The 17336-nt window shown below is 65.4% G+C and overlaps 4 protein-coding genes across 4 annotated transcripts; 2 read left to right on the plus strand and 2 right to left on the minus strand.

The window, feature by feature from the left end:
- Positions 1–741: 741 nt before the first annotated feature.
- EMIHUDRAFT_207806 (hypothetical protein) lies at positions 742–2425 on the plus strand (the record flags this gene model as incomplete). Its single annotated transcript, XM_005774118.1, has 4 exons — positions 742–1542; positions 1806–2042; positions 2140–2347; positions 2406–2425. The coding sequence occupies 4 exons, from the start codon at positions 742–744 to the stop codon at positions 2423–2425; spliced, it is 1266 nt and encodes a 421-aa protein (XP_005774175.1).
- Positions 2426–2771: 346 nt separating this feature from the next.
- EMIHUDRAFT_207807 (hypothetical protein) lies at positions 2772–4620 on the minus strand (the record flags this gene model as incomplete). The annotated part of the gene is made up of 3 exons (XM_005774119.1): positions 2772–2948; positions 3078–3200; positions 3700–4620. 3 exons carry the CDS (start codon positions 4618–4620, stop codon positions 2772–2774), a joined length of 1221 nt encoding a protein of 406 aa, XP_005774176.1.
- A 477-nt stretch (positions 4621–5097) lies between these two features.
- Positions 5098–5753, plus strand: EMIHUDRAFT_101578 (hypothetical protein; the record flags this gene model as incomplete). Its single annotated transcript, XM_005774120.1, has 2 exons — positions 5098–5319; positions 5442–5753. 2 exons carry the CDS (start codon positions 5098–5100, stop codon positions 5751–5753), a joined length of 534 nt encoding a protein of 177 aa, XP_005774177.1.
- A 2617-nt stretch (positions 5754–8370) lies between these two features.
- EMIHUDRAFT_207811 (hypothetical protein) lies at positions 8371–16463 on the minus strand (the record flags this gene model as incomplete). The annotated part of the gene is made up of 15 exons (XM_005774121.1): positions 8371–8589; positions 8807–9244; positions 9287–9694; positions 9777–9843; positions 9917–10662; positions 10803–10841; positions 10941–11105; positions 13206–13469; positions 13570–13650; positions 13757–13837; positions 13944–14024; positions 14132–14462; positions 14565–15912; positions 16045–16352; positions 16426–16463. The coding sequence occupies 15 exons, from the start codon at positions 16461–16463 to the stop codon at positions 8371–8373; spliced, it is 4614 nt and encodes a 1537-aa protein (XP_005774178.1).
- Positions 16464–17336: the final 873 nt, after the last annotated feature.

A 17336-nucleotide genomic window follows, 5' to 3' on the forward strand; every position in this document is an offset into this window, starting at 1 on the left:
GTTCACGGGCCCCCACTCTCCCACATGCGGCATGGAGAGCCCCGGTTACTCTTTAGCTGTACTCGTCTCTAGGCAGGGGTTGGATATTATATATTAATTAAATATCTTGCCAATGTTGTGACAGCGATAAATTGCACAAACTCCGAGGAAAGGCCCCTCGAACGCGCGAAAGCGCCGGCTTTCGAAACCCGGCGCCCGCCCTCTTTCTGGCCGCGTCCCTCCCCTGTCCTCTCGACTGGTTCCCTCTTTTACAGACATAACATAGAATTTAAACAAAACAACTCTCTCTCACAGCACACAGGCTCGACACAGGTGCATAAAATAGAAGAACCCTCGCTTCAGGTCCGACACAGGTACCAAAAGTAATAGAACTCCCCCCCACCCACCCACCCACCCACCCACTCACCCACGACGTAAATCGGCGGGGCGGGCGCTTCTACTACTTATCGCGGCCATTCTGCCGCACTGCCTGGGCTTCTCGCCCGCCTCGAGGCTTCGCCCCCACCTCGACGTGCGTTGACGACGACGCTGTGGTGCCCGCGTTTGCCACCGCCCTCGGTGGCTTGGTCACTAGAATCGGAGCCGCGCGCGAGCCCGTGCGGGCGGAGGAGGAGGATCCGGCTCGGCGGGCGGGCGCGGGCGTGGACGCATTCTTGGCGGCGCTTCTGCGGCGCTACGCTGACGCCGAAAGAATGCGATATTTGGAGGTCGGCACTCCGTCGAGGCAAACGCGAACAACACATGCACTACGCCAGCGCCTTGCGCGCCCCAGAAGACAAATCACTGCCGCCGCCGCCGTCGGCGTGGCTCGACACGCGTCCAGCAGCCAGAGTGGCTCCGGCTCTGCTGAATAGAGCGTTGCGCCCAAGCGCCGACACGGACAGTCGATCCCTGCGCCTTGAGGTTCGTTCGTTCTTCTCGCAGCACTGCTCCAAGGGCTTTGGCGAATGCCCACACACCGCACGCGCTAAACAAGGCCTCTCGAAAGACTTCGAGCTGGCTGGAGCAGTGGCGCTGCTGCACGCGCGGCGCGGCTTCGCAACGTGCTTGCAGGGCACGAGGCCTTTCCACGTTGAGCGCTTCCCGGACGGGTCGTGGATCATCGGCACGGCAGCAGAAGCGCCGCGGCAGGAGGAAGAGCCTGCGGCACTGCCGCGATCGGACGAAGAGGCTGCCACGGCAGGGGCGCTCTCGCCGGAGAGTGAAGCAGAGCGGAAGGAGCAACGCAAGGCGAGGCGCGCCGCAGCTCGCCAGAAGCGAGACCAGAGGATGATCTTCAATCAGCAGGGCGTGGCCGTTGTGCTCAGCCCCTCGGCGCACGAGGCGTGGCTCACCGCCGGCGAAGAACGGCATCACGACCTTGGCGCGAGAGTGCTGGCTCTGCGGCTCGCCGTGGTGGACTCCTTGACCGGCTCGCGTCTCGGTGTCTTCCTCGTCTCGGCGCAAGCGCCCTCCTCCAAGGACCCCCACACCGAGGAGTGGGACGCGTTCTACGCCGCGCTCGCCACGGCCATCTCTCGCAAGCAGCCGGGAGATGTGCTGGTGCTCGGCGCCTCGGCGAACGCCGCCGTCGGCACCAGCTCCACGCGGGAGCGGGAAGCGGCCGCGCGAGAGGCGAAATGCAGCCGAGATATGGCCGAGATGTGGCCGAGAGGCGCCGGGGAGAAGATGCTCTTGAAGGCTGTGTAGCGTAGCGTAGGTCACTCCTCTGACAGCGCGCGCTCGCAGCCCTTGCCCGCAACCACCCCCGTGACGGCAGCCCCATGCCCGCAACCACCCCTGTGACGGCAGCCCCATGTGCACAGGCACGGCGAGGGGCGGCCGTGGCAAGACTCGTCGCGAAATACGGCGACGACGCGCGCGTTGAGCTCGAGCCGCCCGAACCGTCCGGACCGTCCCTAGATCTCGCGGCAACTCTCGACTCGCAGCCCACCAACTTCCCGCCTCTGCCCTCTGCGCCGACGAGATGCGTCGGCCCGTTTGGCATCGACTACATTAGCCCTTCTGGCCGTCGTCTGCTGGGCTTCATGGACACCCACGAGGTCCGGCCGCGCGTTGCGTGCCTCAGCGCCCCAGTCTGGCCCCTCGCCTCACGCGCCTGCTATCTCCGTCACTCGTACGATTGTCGTTCCCCTGCAGCTGGCGTCGCTCGCCACTGTCTACCCCAAGAAGCACTACGCCACCTGGATCGACCCACGTTCGTCCAACGGGCACATGAACGACCACATCCTGATCTCGCGTGTGGATCTGGCGCGGTTCTCCGATTGCGGCTCCCGTCCCTGCATGCTGTTCGAAAGCGACCACCATTTGGTCGGTTGCAAGTTGCGCGTCACGGAACTCGGCGCGGGTGAGGCAGCCGAAGTATAGGTGTATAGCCGATGCATTTTTCGCTGCTTTTTTACCAGGGGCCGGCGTCCATGTGTAATCCGTAATCCGCTAAACGGCGCTAAAGGAAATCTGTCAGTGGCTGCACTAGACGCCCCCATAGTGCACTGAGGCGCGCGGCGCGGGCGGATGACTACAGACTAGGGGAGAAAAAGCGGAGATCCTAGCTCGCTGGGAGACGTGCGCAACCTAAAGTTGGGAATAGGGGAGAAGTGTCAGTGTGAGGGGAGGGCGTACGCCGGCGTTTTTGCCTTTGAAAACTCAACCGTTTTTTTTGGGCACGGGGCTGGCGCGGCGGACCGGTTCCTGGGCGACTTTGCGATTCTGAGGTCTTTCGCGCCTACCGTATTTATTCTTCACACCACTTCCAGGTAGAGGTACCAGGGCTAGCGTTGAAGCACTTCGTACTGGACGTCGAGACGTTGCGCTCGGCCTGACGCGACCGAAGCCTGCATCCGCTCCCACGACTGCTCTAACGTCTCTGTGTCCGCGCCACCTCCCGCCCCCACCCTCCGGATTGGGACGTCCACCTCGTCGTCCTCGCCACCGTCGTCCTCGCTCTCCTGCGTGTCGGCCACCCGCCGGATGGGCACCTCCTCCTCGTCCTCGTCCTCGTCGTCGTCGTCGCCGCCGTCGCCGCCGCCGCCGCTCGCAGCGGCCAGCTCCGCACGCCGCCCGCCCCCACCGGCGACTGACAAGCGGCTGATGCCGGCGGCGGCAGCGTCGCTGCCAGAAACCGCGGCGACCGGCGTGCAATGGTTGCGGTGCGACGGCCAGTCCGCCCGCTGGCACACAGCGCTGCAGTAGAGCACGCCCTTGCACCGGGAGCAGCGGAGGCAAGCTGGAGGCGCCGCGTCGCGCCCGCCGCCCAAGCGCAAGGCTCGCGCAGCAGCCCGAGGGCGGCGATCCGAGGGCGGCGGAGCAGCTCCGACGAACGCAACGGACCGCCCGCCTCCGCCGCCGCCTCGGCCGCCTCGGTGGCGACCGCCTCTGCCGCCGCGCACAGCGCGCGCGCCGCATCGCCGCCACCGAGGAAGGCCGTGTCGTCCCTCAGCCACGCGCCGAGCGGCAGCGCCGAGACAGAGGCGAGCGAGGCGAGGCTGTCGAGCAGCGCAGGCACCTAGCGAGGATTGTCCATCCCAAATGACGCGCAACGGCACGCGGCGGAACCACTCTGTCGCGCAGCGCGGGCGCCGTCTCTCGCCGCGGCCGCTGCGACAGGAGGAAGCGGCCGATGGCGGCGTTGGAGCGGAGAAGTGCGAGCGGTGCGGCGGGCGTGGCGGCGGCGGCGGCGGCGGCGGCGAGCGCTTCGACTGCGGCAGCGGCGAGGTCGGAGGCGAGAGAGACGCACCAGCCTCCCTCGTCGTCGGCGGCGGCGTCGGCACCACCCATCGCACGCGCCTGCCAGCTGCTCGCGAGCAGCGGCAAGCAGACCTGCAGCGCCGCCAGCGGCCGCTGCCGCAGCGTGCTCACGAGCGGCGCGTTGGAAAGGAGGCCGGCGCCCGCAGCCACAACCTCCCGCGGCGCACCCCCGGCGCACAGGAGGCTGAACCGGCCGACCAAGTGCCCCTCCGCCGTGGCGGCGTGCGCGGCTGGCCAGCCTAGCTGCGCGAGCGGTGACGGCGGCTCCTCGGGCTCTGCCTCGCAGCGGCTGCAGCGGCACGGAAAGTGGAGGTGGGCCCGGCGAGCGCGCCGCGGCAGGACCAGCAGGCGGGGAGGCAGGTACGAGTGAAAGAGCTCGCTCCCCTCCTCGATGGCGGCAACCGCAAACAGCGCAAAGTTGCCTCCGAGCCGGGTGGACAGGCAGTTTGGGTCGCAGCTGTGGTTGAGCTTCGCCGCCGTCTCGTAGAAGGCCGCGCCGTGCTCGACGCCGAGGAGGGGCGTCTCGAGGCCAAAGGCGTTGTGTCGCACGGCATCGTACACCGCCAGCGCTGCCACCTCGTCGACGCCGCTGGCGCAGAGCCGTCGCAACGCCTCGTCGCTGAGCGGCGGCGCTGCTTCTCCACCGCGCTGCTGCGGCGCTGCTGCGAAGCGCGCTGCCCAGTCTGAGCCGCGGCCGCTCTCCAGCAGCGCTTTAGCCAGGGCGGCCTCGACCGACTCCGACTCGTCATCTCCACACGTCGTGGCGGCTGGCGCCTCGGTCAGCAGCACCGCGCCAGGGGGGATGTGGCAGCTCGCGACGAGATGCGAGCCACGCCAGTCGGGCGAGGTGCGGCACGTGTAGGCCGCACACATGCAGGGGACGGGGCGGGCGCTGGGCGTGGCAAGATGGTCTTTTCTCGCAGCTGCGAGACATGCTTTCTCGGAGCGGGGCATCCAAAACAACAGGGCGGAAGGGAGGGGTGACCATACGCGCAGCGCAGGAGGGGTGCCCCTAAGGGGGCACAAAGGTAGCTCAAAGGGGAGTGAACAAGACGCCGCACAGGCGACGTGCACGCTCGCCGCCTGCGCTCGCCGCGTCGCTCTCTCCCTCCCCTTCTTTGCTTGAACTAGGGAATAAAGAGAGCTTCTGCGAGCCGCGCTCGGCCCCTGTCGGGCGCGATGGCCGCGGCAGTACCGCCGATTGATCTGCACTGCGTTCACGCGGGGCCCGACGCCCCCGTCCAGGGCCCCGCTGCCCACCCGCTGGTGGTGGCTACTGCCGTCCTCCGCTGGGGGCCGGTTGCGGCTGCGCCGAGCGGAGCAGCGCGCGTGCAGCTTGCGCACCACGCGATGCTGCGCGTCTTTGGCCGGCGGCTGCGCCTCGCGGCGCCCCCCGCCGGTACTCCCGCCCCGATGGTCTGCCCGCTGGACCTCGCTCTCACCGGAACCGCGTGGGCTCGCTTCCTGAACGAGCTGCTCACGTGCGGGCTCCTCGACGCGGCCCCCTTCTCCTCTTCGGCTGCACTACAGCTGGCGATCGACCGCCTCGATGTGTCGCCAGCGGCGCTGGAGGTGAAAGAGCCCGATCTCCTCCCGGTGGGGGGCCTCGCCGCCGCGGCCGCGCTGGCGGGGGATGCTGCTCATGCGCAGCGCGGGGCGCCTCGCCGAGCCAGCGCCGCGGCGTCTGCGGCGAGGCCGGCGGCGGCTGCGCGCGCGGCCCTACCTTCTCGCCAGCGGCTGTCTCCGCGTACGGCCTCCCCCCGAGTGCTAACCCGCAACTACTGGCGAGCTATTTTAAGGACTACGTGCTCGCGCTGGAGGGCGCGCTGCCCCCTTCGCTCTGCGCCCCCAACGTTGCGGGGCCGCAGTGGCTGGAGGAGGCGCGCGATGCGGCGACCTACTTGCGCGGCGACGCTGGCCGCCGCAGCGTCGAGGATAAGCGCCTCTACCTGCTCGCCCCCGGCGCCCCGCTACTGTTCTCAGTCCCCGCCTGGGTGAGGCGTTAAATCATCCGTCCCGCCGCGCCATGCACGACACGCCGTTCGAGCTTCCCGGGTCGTCGGCGGTCGTCGGCGCCGCGATGCCACGCGTCGGCGGCGCATTCGACGTCGTCGGCGCGCTGCCCCGCGTTGAGCCCCGCCGCTTGTAGCGACGGCCGCAGGTCGGCCCAGTGCAGCGCGCCCTGGCCGCAGACTGAAGAACGGCCGCGAGGGGTGTGTGATGTGCGGTGCGGGGTGTGAGGGGGCAGCGTCTTTGTGTGCGCACGCGCGCCGCTGCCGCTTGTGATCTGAACTGAAGAGGGGGGGGTCGGCCTTGAGAGCTTACGGGTGGTCTCACCGCGCCAGAGGCTCTGCCTCTCCTCTCGGGGATTGAACTGAGGGATGGGGCGCATCCTCCCTCTTCCCACCGTCGATGCCGGGGTTCAACCAATCCGGCGAGGTCCTTACCATTCCTCCATACATACTACCCGGCTTCATCGGCGGGCGTCTGGGAGTGTCGTCAACTGACCGGTGGTCTTTCAGTGTGGTGGGGCAAGGACTTGCACGCCCCCCCCCCTGGGGGGCATAAGTGTGGTTCTTGCCCAAAAATGCGTGTGGTTTTTGCCCATGCATTGCGTTTTTTGCATTTTTTGCATTCAGGCAAGTGCACCCAGACTCCTCCCCCTCCCCTCGCGCTGCGGTTGCTTACTTGCGCGTGGAGAACGAGGTTGTAGTCGACCGAGACAGCGAGCACCCTGGGAGGGACATCATTACCTTTTTGGAGGATTAGGTGCACACGCTATGGAGGCCGTGTGTCAGTGAATCCATGCAACTGCAAAGAATGCAGAAAAAGCATATGCAGCTGAAATGCAGTTGCCCACCGAATGCATCATGCAACGAAATGCAATCACGCGCAAAATGCAAAAAATGCAAATGCAACCAAATGCAATCACGCGCAAAATGCAAAAAATGCAAATGCAACCAAATGCAAACACGCGCAAAATGCAAAAAATGCAAATGCAACCAAATGCAAACACGCGCAAAATGCAAAAAATGCAAATGCAACCAAATGCAAACACGCGCAAAATGCAGAAAATGCAGATGCAGTCTTGAATGCACTAGAATGCGTTCAAATGCCATGATATGTGCGATATGCACATAATGCAAAAATGCAAAAAATGTGCATGGGCAAAAACCACACGCATTTTGGGGCAAGAACCACAACACACCCGACCCCTTTGGGAGGTTCCCCGGAGGGAGGTTCGTGTCATGAGAGAAGATACACTCCTCGTGTATCTAGAACGGACGGAAGATACACTGAAGATCACTTATGCGAAGATACACGGTCCGGCCCAAACGAGGAGGTGTATCTTCATATGAAGATACACCGCGGCCCAAACAAAGAGGTGTATCTTCACAGACCGCGTTGATAGCGGCGGCAGCCGGCAAGCGGGCAGTGTAACGGTGCAGGCGGGCGGGTGGATTTGACGAGGGCGGAGCCTTCTAGGCGATGGTGGATGGAACCCCTTTTGTAGCAAGGCCTTTTTCCGAGTCGCCGTCCCAGAAGGAAGAACTAATGAAACGCCGAGGGTCCTCAGATGGACGACGACATGCCTCCACAGGCCCACAAAATACCGCGGTATTTTGCCGATTTGGCTGATTTTCAAACGACAACTCTCTCTCACAGGTTCGACACACGAGAAATGATGTTAGCATAAAACTCCCACGCACGACAAGAACCTCGCAGCGACGACAGTGAGGGTGTGACAGACCCAGGGAAGGCCTTTCCCCCCCACTACCTTACAGCCCCTGCCTGAGCTCAAAACGGACAACCCAAGGCGCGCCTGCCCAGTGTTGTGCGAGAGCCGCTGGTAAAATTGGGTCATAAAATTCTTTTGCTCGCGATGTCAAGATGGGCGGTATGGGCCTCACCAGTGCCGTGGACATTCGTGAGCCGGCGTGGATTGGCACTTGGGCCCTCGTCGCCGAGCCGATGCGCCACCTGCACGCTCCTTTCCGCGACCTTGACGTGAGCAAGGCGCCGGGCTCCGATTTCGACGAGCTGCGTGCGGCGCACAACAGGCTCAAGAAGGAGCACGGCAGGATCTCGGCGACGTGGAAGGTGTGGGACGACAGGACGAAGGCGGAGTACTTCGACCTGGTCGGCGGCACGACGGGCAGGCCCCCGGACGTCGAGGTGGAGCTGTGGGACGAGCCCGACGAGGGCGAGAAGCTGCGCGCCTCCGCGAAGCCGCCAGAGCCGGCTGAGAGGAAGGCGCTCTCGCGCTTCCGGCCGCATACTCTCGTCCCGCCCGAGCAGCTGCTGCCCCTCGCCGAGTTCACGTCCAAGCACGAGTTCCTACACCAGGCGCAGCGGCGCTTCACGACGGTGGTCCACAACAGGAACTGGCGCGACCTCGCAGAGGAGCTCGCCGCGGTGGCGCGGAGGGCTCCGCGGGATCGCGGTCTGCTCCGCGTGGCCATGGAGAGATGGCTGGGGTGCCTGGTCTTTTTTCTTTCTCTTTTCCTGTGTGTCAAGAAAAGGTCAAGAACACTCACTCGCTCACTCACATAAACATTGTCCTGTCCCCCCGTGTGTCGGTGCATCGCCGCGCTGCACGTTTGCGCACGATCGCGCAACCGATCAGACCTGCCGCTGCACCGACGACGCCTCGCCTCCAGAGACGTCGCGCGCCTCCGCAGAGCTGCGGCTGCTCATCTTGGCGAACACCCGGCTGAGGCCGCCAAAGCTGCGCTTCGCGAGGCTGGTGCTGCCCTCAGCGACGCTGCCCGAAACGAGGAGGTCCGCCCGCGACCGAGCGGGGGTCGCGCCTAGGCTCTTTGCCAGAAGCACGAGCGACACCTGCGGACAGGGACGACCCGCTCGTCACGAAAGGCAAAGCCAAACTGTGGGAGAGAGGGCGCGCGCCTTGCGGTGGCGCCCGGGGAAGCACGATTTTGCCAGGTCCGTGTAGAGTCCGCCGGCGATGAGCTCCTGCGGCGTTGGGAGGAGAGGGTTGCGGGGGGAGGGGAGGCTCGGGACGGGCGCCAATGTGAGACATTCGCTCCTGCGGCGTGACTTCGAACATTCTGTCAAACGCGCAGCCGCCGAGCGCGGGGTCGTTCTCGTGCGCCATGACGATCTTCAGCTTGTCCTCGCGCGCCTGCTTGACCTGCTCGGCCAGCCGCTCGCCGTCGTCCTCTAACCAGGTATTCTGATTGAGGTAGAGAAGCATGTGGGTCACATCGCCGGCGCGGCGCGTTCGGCGTGCCAACCCGCGAGGTGCCATGGAGGGGCGCGCTGATGCAGAAGAGCCAACGTCCGCAACGGTAGAGACGGTGAGGCCGGGAAAGGCCCCGGCAAGCTCGTGAGCCAGCTCTGCGGCGCCCGGGTTGGCTGGCGAGGCCCAGAGCGTGCACGGTTTGGAAAAGGCGAGCGACTGGCTCTCGAGCTCGCCCGACACGCAGAGCGGGAGGGAGGTCTTGTCCAGAAAGTTGGGCGAACAGAGGAGCACCGCCTAGGGTGGTTCAAGTGGGGTTGGTTGGGAGACGGAGAGGACTGCGGAGCGGGTGGCTGCGGCCGGGGGCGCCTCGGCGATGATTTTGAGGGAGACGAGCTGAAACTCATCGATGCGATACCAGATCGTGAGCGGCCAGTCCTTGTCAAAGATGGCCGGCTGCAGGTCCTCGGGGCACTCGTCGCGCAGCGCCTGCAGCGTCCCGCCGCCCTTTTCAGGGTCCGCTTCTTGGACGAGGACGAGCGGCTTGTCCTTCTCGAGCGACGAGCGGACCTCTCGGAGGCAGTTCTGTGGCGCGGGAGAGGCGGGAGGTAGGGCCAGAGTGCCGGCAGAGACGGGAGGGGACAGGCGCGCCTTAGAGCGGAAGTAGCCCTGCGAGAGGAAGAAGAGGATGGCTTGCGAGCGTTGGATGTACTCCTCGAGCGCCCCGATATCCTTAAGATCATCTACCTATGAGAGCACACCGCGGAGCGTCAGAGGGGCTGCGGTAGCTAAGCAGCGCTGCTGAGCGTGTGCGCGCATCAAGAAAGACTTTGATGTCCGGCAGCAGCTGCTGGAGCTCGCCCTTGATGACCTTTACGGCGTCTTGACCGGTCGACCTATCGGAATCCGCCGGGTAACTATATTGTGGCGGGTTGCTGTTCCTCTTCTCCCTCCATAGCTATGACTCACCAGATGTGGCTGTTGAAGAGGTGCCACGTGAGGCCGGTCCCGATGCTCAGCTCGGGGGGCTGCTTGGTCGAGACGAGGCGGATCGTGGGGAGCTTGGCGACGCGGTGGGCGGCGGCGATGGCGCCGACGAGGAAGAAGGCGAGCACGACTGCAACGAGGATGATCATCGAGTTGACAATCACATTGAGCTTGCCGAACCCGAGGACAGCGGCGGCCTCCGCTGTGTCGGGGTGCCTCTCCTCGATGCTCAGGAATATGGTGCTCCAGTTGGCGCCGAGGAAGAGCAGGAGGAGCACGAGACTCGTGGCGACGGCTAGCACGTTGTCCTCGACCCGCTTGTATGGCCGCACGACGGCGAGCGCGACGGCGTAGCATGAGCAGACTAGGGTCGCCACCACGAGGCGAACAAAGGCTCGCTCCTCCGGTATCAGCAGCACGAAGCCGGTCAGCACGAGCTTGCGCGCCAGCTCGACCACCTCCCACCAGTACCAGGTCTTCTCGTACTCCCGGTGGAGGAATGCGGTGGCCCGCGTCAGAGCATTCGGCGTCTTGGCCTGCAGCGGCTTGTAGCAGGCGGCGAGGAGCGACGTGAAGAGGACCAGCGAGCCGGCGGGCCAGAGGACGATGAAGCCGGTGGCGACGTCGGTGATGGACTCGTGATCCTCGGTGCCGCACTCGACGCTCGCGTCCTGCCGCATGTAGGAGACCTGCCGCAGGGGCTCGTTTGGCGGAGAGATGGTGTAGGCCTATCAGCAGAAACTTACGAGGACTGAGGCCGGCGGGGTGGGGTTGTGAGCAACGGTAGTCAGCTGTGAGAGGGCGCCTGGCACGACCAGGATTGAAAGATGGAGGCGCTGATGGTGGGCACGAAGCAGAAAATGAGCACCAGGCCCGCCGGCGTGAGGTCGAGGAGGCCAAGGGCCGCCTCCGCGTACCACGGCCTCTCGCGCGGCGCCGGGGCGGCGCGCCAGCAGTGGAGCCGCAGGCTTATTCCCGCGATCATTAGCAAGGCGATGAGGGCGACGGGGGAGAGGGCGATGGCGAGGAGCCGCAGAGCGTAGCCGAGGCACTGCTCCGGCAGGAAAAAGCCAGACCAGTCAATGGAGATCGCATTGGCCAGCTTGTCCGTCCAGCCCGTGTACTCTGGCGGCAGCCGCGCGGAGTAGGTGGACGACAGGACGGTGCAGATCTGGTAGAAGCCGAACAGGATCTTGAGCTTGGCCGTCATTCCGACCCCGACGTAGTACTTGACGGAGCGGTCTGCAAAGCGGAGGATAGGGCCGATGAAGCGCTCCTTCCGCCACGGCATGTTGTAGGCCCACGCCGCCAAGCCGCACGCGACGCAGAGGCCGAGGACGAGGCCGACGATGCGGCCCGCAGCGGCGCCGCGCGGAGTGCATACTTCGCAGTTGTCGCCGTCGACGAGGTAGTGATTCTCTGCGTCGCAGAGCTGGCACTCGGGGCCTTTGAAGTCCGAAGCGCAGTACTCTGAGCCCGCCTGCACCATCCTCCGTCGGCGAGAGGCCTCTCCCGCCACCGACTCGCTGCCGGCGCATCGCGTCTTGCCAGCCTTGGCATTGCCGCCAAAGAGGCGGCACTCTGTCAGCACGGCGCTGAAGGGGCTGGCGCGCCAGAAGCCGCGCGGGAGGACGAGAGAAGAAAGGGTGGTGTTGTCCGGGCAGGCAGCGTTCGGCGGGCATGACTTGCAGTACTTGGTCGGGGAGGGCAAGATGTCGTCCGGGTCGGCCGAGATGTTGCGCAAGAAGTACCCGGCCATACAAAACGAGCAGGTGGTGCTGCCGTTGGCCGAGCTGAGGGGGTGAGGACACGGGACGCACAGGCCTTGGCCGGCGTTGGCGGCGTAACGGCCAGCCTCGCACTCGCTGCACGCGTCGCTGCCTTGACCCGACGAGGTGCCGGGAGGGCAAGGCTCGCACTTGGACTGCCTTTCTTGTGCGGCAAAGGTGCCAGGGAAGCACGGCGTCGGCTCGATGCTGCCCGTGGAGCAGGCGCTGCCGGCGGGGCAGGCCGTGCACTCACCCGCGGCGGTGAGGTTTGTTGCGTTCGAGTAGCTGCCAGGTTCGCAAGGCAGCGACGCCGTCGCGCCCGGCTCGCAGTAGCTGCCTTTCTCGCACGCGCGGCAGCCCACCGCACCCTTGTCGTTCTGGTAGGTCCCGCCCTCGCACGGCTCGCACTCGGAGAGGCCGCCCGTGGCGGCGTAGCTGCCCTGGGCGCACGGCGTCTGCTGCGTGGAGCCCGCGGTGGTGGCGAAGTGGCCCGGATCGGCAGCGGTGCACTCGCTCGCGGCTCCGGTCGCGCTCTGGTAGGAACCCTGTGGGCACCGCTTGCAGGCCTCGCTGCCCTCCCCAGGTGCGAAGCTGCCGGCGCGGCAAGGCACACAGGTAGCTTTCGTTGTCGCTCCGGTGTCAGAGCTGGAGGTGCCGTTAGGGCAAAGAAGGCACGATTCGATTGAGGTGGAGCGGATATCCGGATTGTAGGTGCCGGCGGGGCACGCTTTCCGGATCATTCTCCCGTCCACCACGTCGCAGTAGCCGCCCGGCTCGCAATCCTCACAGCCCGAGCTCCCGGCGTCGGCCGAGTAGGTCCCTGCAGGACACGCGATACAGTTTGCCTGTCCGGTCTCCGACTGGTACTGCCCACGCGGGCAGTCGAGGCAGTCAATTTCTCTGGACGCGCCGAGCAGAGGCATGCGGGTCCCGGCGGGGCACTGCTGACAGGCATCTGGTGAGCTGCTGCCCGTCTTCTCGTTGTAGCTCCCCGCAGGGCAGGGTGTGAAGCCGCCGCCACAGTCGTCTGTGACTTCGCAGTACCCACCCGCGGCACACAAGTCGCACGACGTCTGCCCGCGCTCCGGCTGGAACTCGCCAGCAGGGCACTTCACACACGCAGCCTGGCCGGTGAGGTTCTGGTACTGCCCTGCGGCACAGTCGAGGGGTTGCACGGTGCCTGCATTCGGGCAGAAGCGTCCCGCGGGGCAGTCGGTGCAGCTGGTGGCGTTGAGCTGATCGGCGAACGTGCCAGGAGGACACGCGTCGCAGGGACGGTCCGCGCCGGCTGTGGACTGGCTCGTCCCCGGAGAGCAAGGGAGGCACGACTCGGCACTGGCTGCGCCAATCACGGGCATGTAGAAACCAGGCGCACACGGGAGCGGTTCCGCTGTGCCCTTGGGACAAAAGTGGCCTCGCTTACACGCACCATCGCAGGAGGAGTTGGTGAGGCCGCTCCTGTTGCCGTAGTAGCCAGCGGGGCAGAGGTTGCACTCGGGGACGCTGAAGTCGCCAAAAAAGGAGCCCTTGCGCGGCATCCAGCTGCCCAAGCGGCAGTCCCAGTCTATCGCAGAGTTGACTGTCTCTATCGTGGCACCGTCGTTGTCGTCGCCAGCGGTGTTGCCGGTGAAGGAGGCGTCGCTGATCGAGGAGGGCGTGTTTGAAAGGTACAGCACCGAGGCTGAGATCGCCGCTCTGTTGTCGATGAAGTCGACAACCGCGATGGAAAGGGACTCACTGTTAGACGCGAAGACGACGCCGCCGTTCTGCGAGGAGAGAGCGGGGTGACGCAGCCGTGGCCCTCTCTATCTTTCGCCCCGCTGCCGTGCGGCGCTGCTGGAGTGCGGCTAGCTCTACGCGGCGCACATTGCCAGCAGAGCAGCCCGACACATCCGAGTTGATGATCGAGACCGCACCGCTGTCATACGCGTAGACGACGCCGCCGATCTGCGGTTGCGAGGAGAGAGCGGGGTGACGCAGCCGTGGCCCTCTCTATCTCTCGCCCCGCTGCCGTGCGGCGCTGCTGGGGTGCGGCTAGCTCTACGCGGCGCACATAAGAAGCAGAGCAGTCCGACACATCTAAGTCGATGATCGAGACCGCACCGCTGCCCTCCGCGTAGACGACGCCGCCGATCTGCGGTTGCGAGGAGAGAGCGGGGTGACGCAGCCGTGGCCCTCTCTATCTCTCGCCCCGCTGCCGTGTGGCGCTGCTGGAGGGAGGCTAGCTCTACGCGGCGCACAGAGCCAGCAGAGCAGCTCGTCAGATTCGAGCCGATTAGCGAGACCGCACCGCTGTACCTCGCCCAGACGACGCCGCCGTGCTGCGGTTGCGAGGAGAGAGCGGGGTGAGGCAGCCGTGGCCCTCTCTATCTCTCGCCCCGCTGCCGTGTGGCGCTGCAGGGGTGGCGGCTAGCTCTACGCGGCGCACATTGCCAGCAGAGCAGTCTCTGACCGTCGAGTCGATGATCTCGACGTCGCCTGCCTGGTAAGCGTACACAACGCCGCCGTTGTCCGTCCTCCCGTTGACGAGGGTCAGCCCCCGCAGGGTGAGGCTGCAGCCGCCCGAGAGGTAAAAGAGCCCGGTCTGTTTCTGGCCGTCGAGCGTCGCGCCCTCGCCGCTGCTCGCGACGGTCACCTTGATGTCGGAGCCGCAACTGATCTGGCTGAGAAGCTTGAAGTCCGCACTGGGCGGCAGGTAGATTGAGACGTCGGCTTGCGAAACAGCAGCCTCCGCGATCAGGGAGCGGAGCTTAGCCTCGCTCGACGCGGCGACATCGAAGCCGGGGAAGACCGGCGGCATAGAGGGCGGAGACGGCATGGACGGCGGCAGAGGCGGCAGCGACGGCGGCGACGGAGAGGACGGAGGGAGGGGGGCGAGGATGAACGTCTCGCTGCCGTAGGATCCGGAGCCGAGCGTGAACGTATAGCCCGCACCCTTCCACTCGACGCCGTTCCAGCCGTCGCCGTACGAGTCGTACATGTTGAGCGTGCACTCGCCGGGCGGCGCGGACAGAGTGCCGGAGTAGGGGGCCCCTCCACTGCCGATCAACGCGCCGCTGCACGTCAGGGTCCACGACACCTCGGACGGATAGCTGCCGCCTCCCACAGTGACCTGGAAGTCGCCCGAGCCAGACGTGTGGGCTGATGGTGCACATGCCAGCGGGAGCAGCGCGGCGAGAATCAGCAGCCACGCGCCACGCCTCGCCCCCGTCCGGCACCGCACGAGGCGCCCCGAGCTGCTCCTCCGCACCGAGAGCAGCACGCCGCCGCACGCTCCGAGCAGCACGAACAAGGCGGCCCAAAACTGACAGCGCTGCTGGGTGCGGACAGGCGCGGAAGAGGGTCCGCTCATGAAGGGAAAGTGGAACGGGGAGGTAAGGGATTGCTCATCGGTCTTGTAGAGCTCGTCGGTGAGTGGCGGCTTGTGGTAAGGCTGCGCATGCCACGCAACGGCGGCAGCGGCGCCGCACTCTGTCTTGCACACCTTTATGACCGTCTCGTCGGCCTCGATCTTGGAGTGAGCCGTGGCGGCCGTGAAGCCCGCCTCCTCAGTCGTGAAGCCCGAGGCCTTGATCGGATCCTCAGAGACGCAGAGCTCGGCGAGCGGCTGTGTTGGCTCCGCGCGCCACACAGGTTCGGTGAGCGGCTGCAGTGGGGTGCCGCCGCCGCACGTGAAACCGATTTCGACGGCGGGGTCGGCGAGCGAGACGTCACCATTCTTGGCCGTGCCGGTGGTCGCAAAAAAGGAGGCGAGCTCGGCGTCGGCCGCGGCGCCGATGGGCTTGAAGGTAGTCGGGCGGCCGGCGGCGCGTGAGGCGGCGCCGCTGAACTTGGAGAGGTTGAAAGGGTAAGAGAAGGTCGGCTGGAAACCGGTTTGGAAGGTGGCGTCCGGCCGGACACCGAACAGCGCCCACCCACCCCCGAGGACGTCTTGGTGGAGCAGGAGCTCCGCGGCCTTGTCGGGTTTGCGCGAGGCAGACGCCGCGAGGGCAGGCGCCGGCGCGTCGCCGTCGGTAGGGAGCTTGATGCAGAAGGCGGTGCGGTTGCGCGTGCCGATGAGTGCCTCCCCGCGCCGCGGACGGGAGCGAGAGGCGGGGTTGGAGTGCGCCGCGAGAAGAGCGAGGGCGAGCATGACAAAGGAGCAGAAGTAGGCGGAGCAGATGCAGGTCACGGGCGCACACCGCACAAAAAGAATTTTCAAGGCAAATCCTTCGTGCAGGTGGACTGTCCTCCTCCCCTATCCCTCGTGTGTCTTTCTGACCTCGGTGCTGTTCAGCTGCGTCTCGCTCATTTCTTGCTCCTCGCACCTTCCGCACATCAGTAAGGAAAGCTCGTCGATACCGGCGAGACCTTTCAGCACATTATGCCACCGAAGCTGAACTGCACGCGACTTTTTTGCAGGTGGTGGAAATGGCCACTGCTGTGCCACCTTGGGCAATGAGATTTTGTCGCGGACATGGCGTAATAGCACGTAAGCGTCCATCTCAGGGCGCCACGGGCTGGCGCTGTGCTTCGATCGGCCGGATGCGTGGACGGCCATGAGGCTGCAACGCAGAGCATCGGGAAGAGGCGAGATGTAGTCTTCTTGCACCACTGGGTCGGACGAGAAGGGACCGCCGTTCATGGCAGCGAGAGCGTAGAGGAGCAACCTGTGCATCGCCAGCACAGAGCCAGCACGCGCCTCGAATCGGTCAGGGGATCGTGGCGGCGATCGCTGGACACGTCCCTGTCCCCTCGACGGCGAACTCGATCGGATGCATCGTGACATCTGACAACTGAATTTCCACTGGTTCGTCCTCCTCGGAGTCATCTTCCCCGTCCTCCTTCCGTTCGGCTCTTCGCTCGGTACGTTCGGTGTGGCTCACCCTCCATGCCGTGAACAGGCGCTTTATCCACCCTATATTCTTCTCTCGTTCCTCTGCCCGTGCCTTGGTCTTGTCGTTGTTTCGCACCCATGTCTGTATGGCAATCGAGGCTGCCTTCCCCACTACCTGTAGTTCACTCGTCACCTCTCCCGCGAGCTCCCTTCTCTTTCTTTCGGGTATGGAGTCCGTGAGTGCGGGTAGCGTGCAGGCAATCACGGGCGCTATTTTGTCGTACTCCTCTTCGGCGAGCGCTCCAAATCTAGACCCTTTCGCCTTTAAGGAGGCTGCCCTCGCGCGTCTCAGGAATGTGGCGGTGTCTTTTGAGTCCGGCGCCTCCCGTTCAACTCTTGCTGTCGCCCTCGCTGTGTGTTTGTCGAGCTTCCGCATGAAGTGACGCGCCTCTTCCTTATTTCCAGCGCAGCTGCCGCTCAGTATGTGCGCCAACGACGCCTGTGGTGGCTCACTGTCTTCTTGTTTCCAGTCGTCCCAGTCTTTCAGCTCCCCGCGTCTCCTCCTCGCCTCGCGCTCCTCTTTTGTGGCCTCATCCCTAGCCGCTTTGCACGCTCTGCATCCCCTCTAAATTCTTTGAGGCCGTCGAAATTCTTTTTCTCGCGATGTCTGCCCCTCCGCGCCGCCGCTCGCGCCGCCTCGCCACCGCCGGCGCCACCGCCTCGCCTCACACACCGCCGCCCGCCCGCCTCCTCGACCTCCCCACGGCGCTCCTCGAGCACGTCCTCTCTCGCTGCGACAGCCCCCTCGACATCGCTC

Source organism: Emiliania huxleyi (genome assembly GCF_000372725.1).
Source record: "Emiliania huxleyi CCMP1516 unplaced genomic scaffold EMIHUscaffold_32, whole genome shotgun sequence".
In the NCBI taxonomy this organism is placed as follows: Eukaryota; Haptophyta; order Isochrysidales; family Noelaerhabdaceae; genus Emiliania; species Emiliania huxleyi.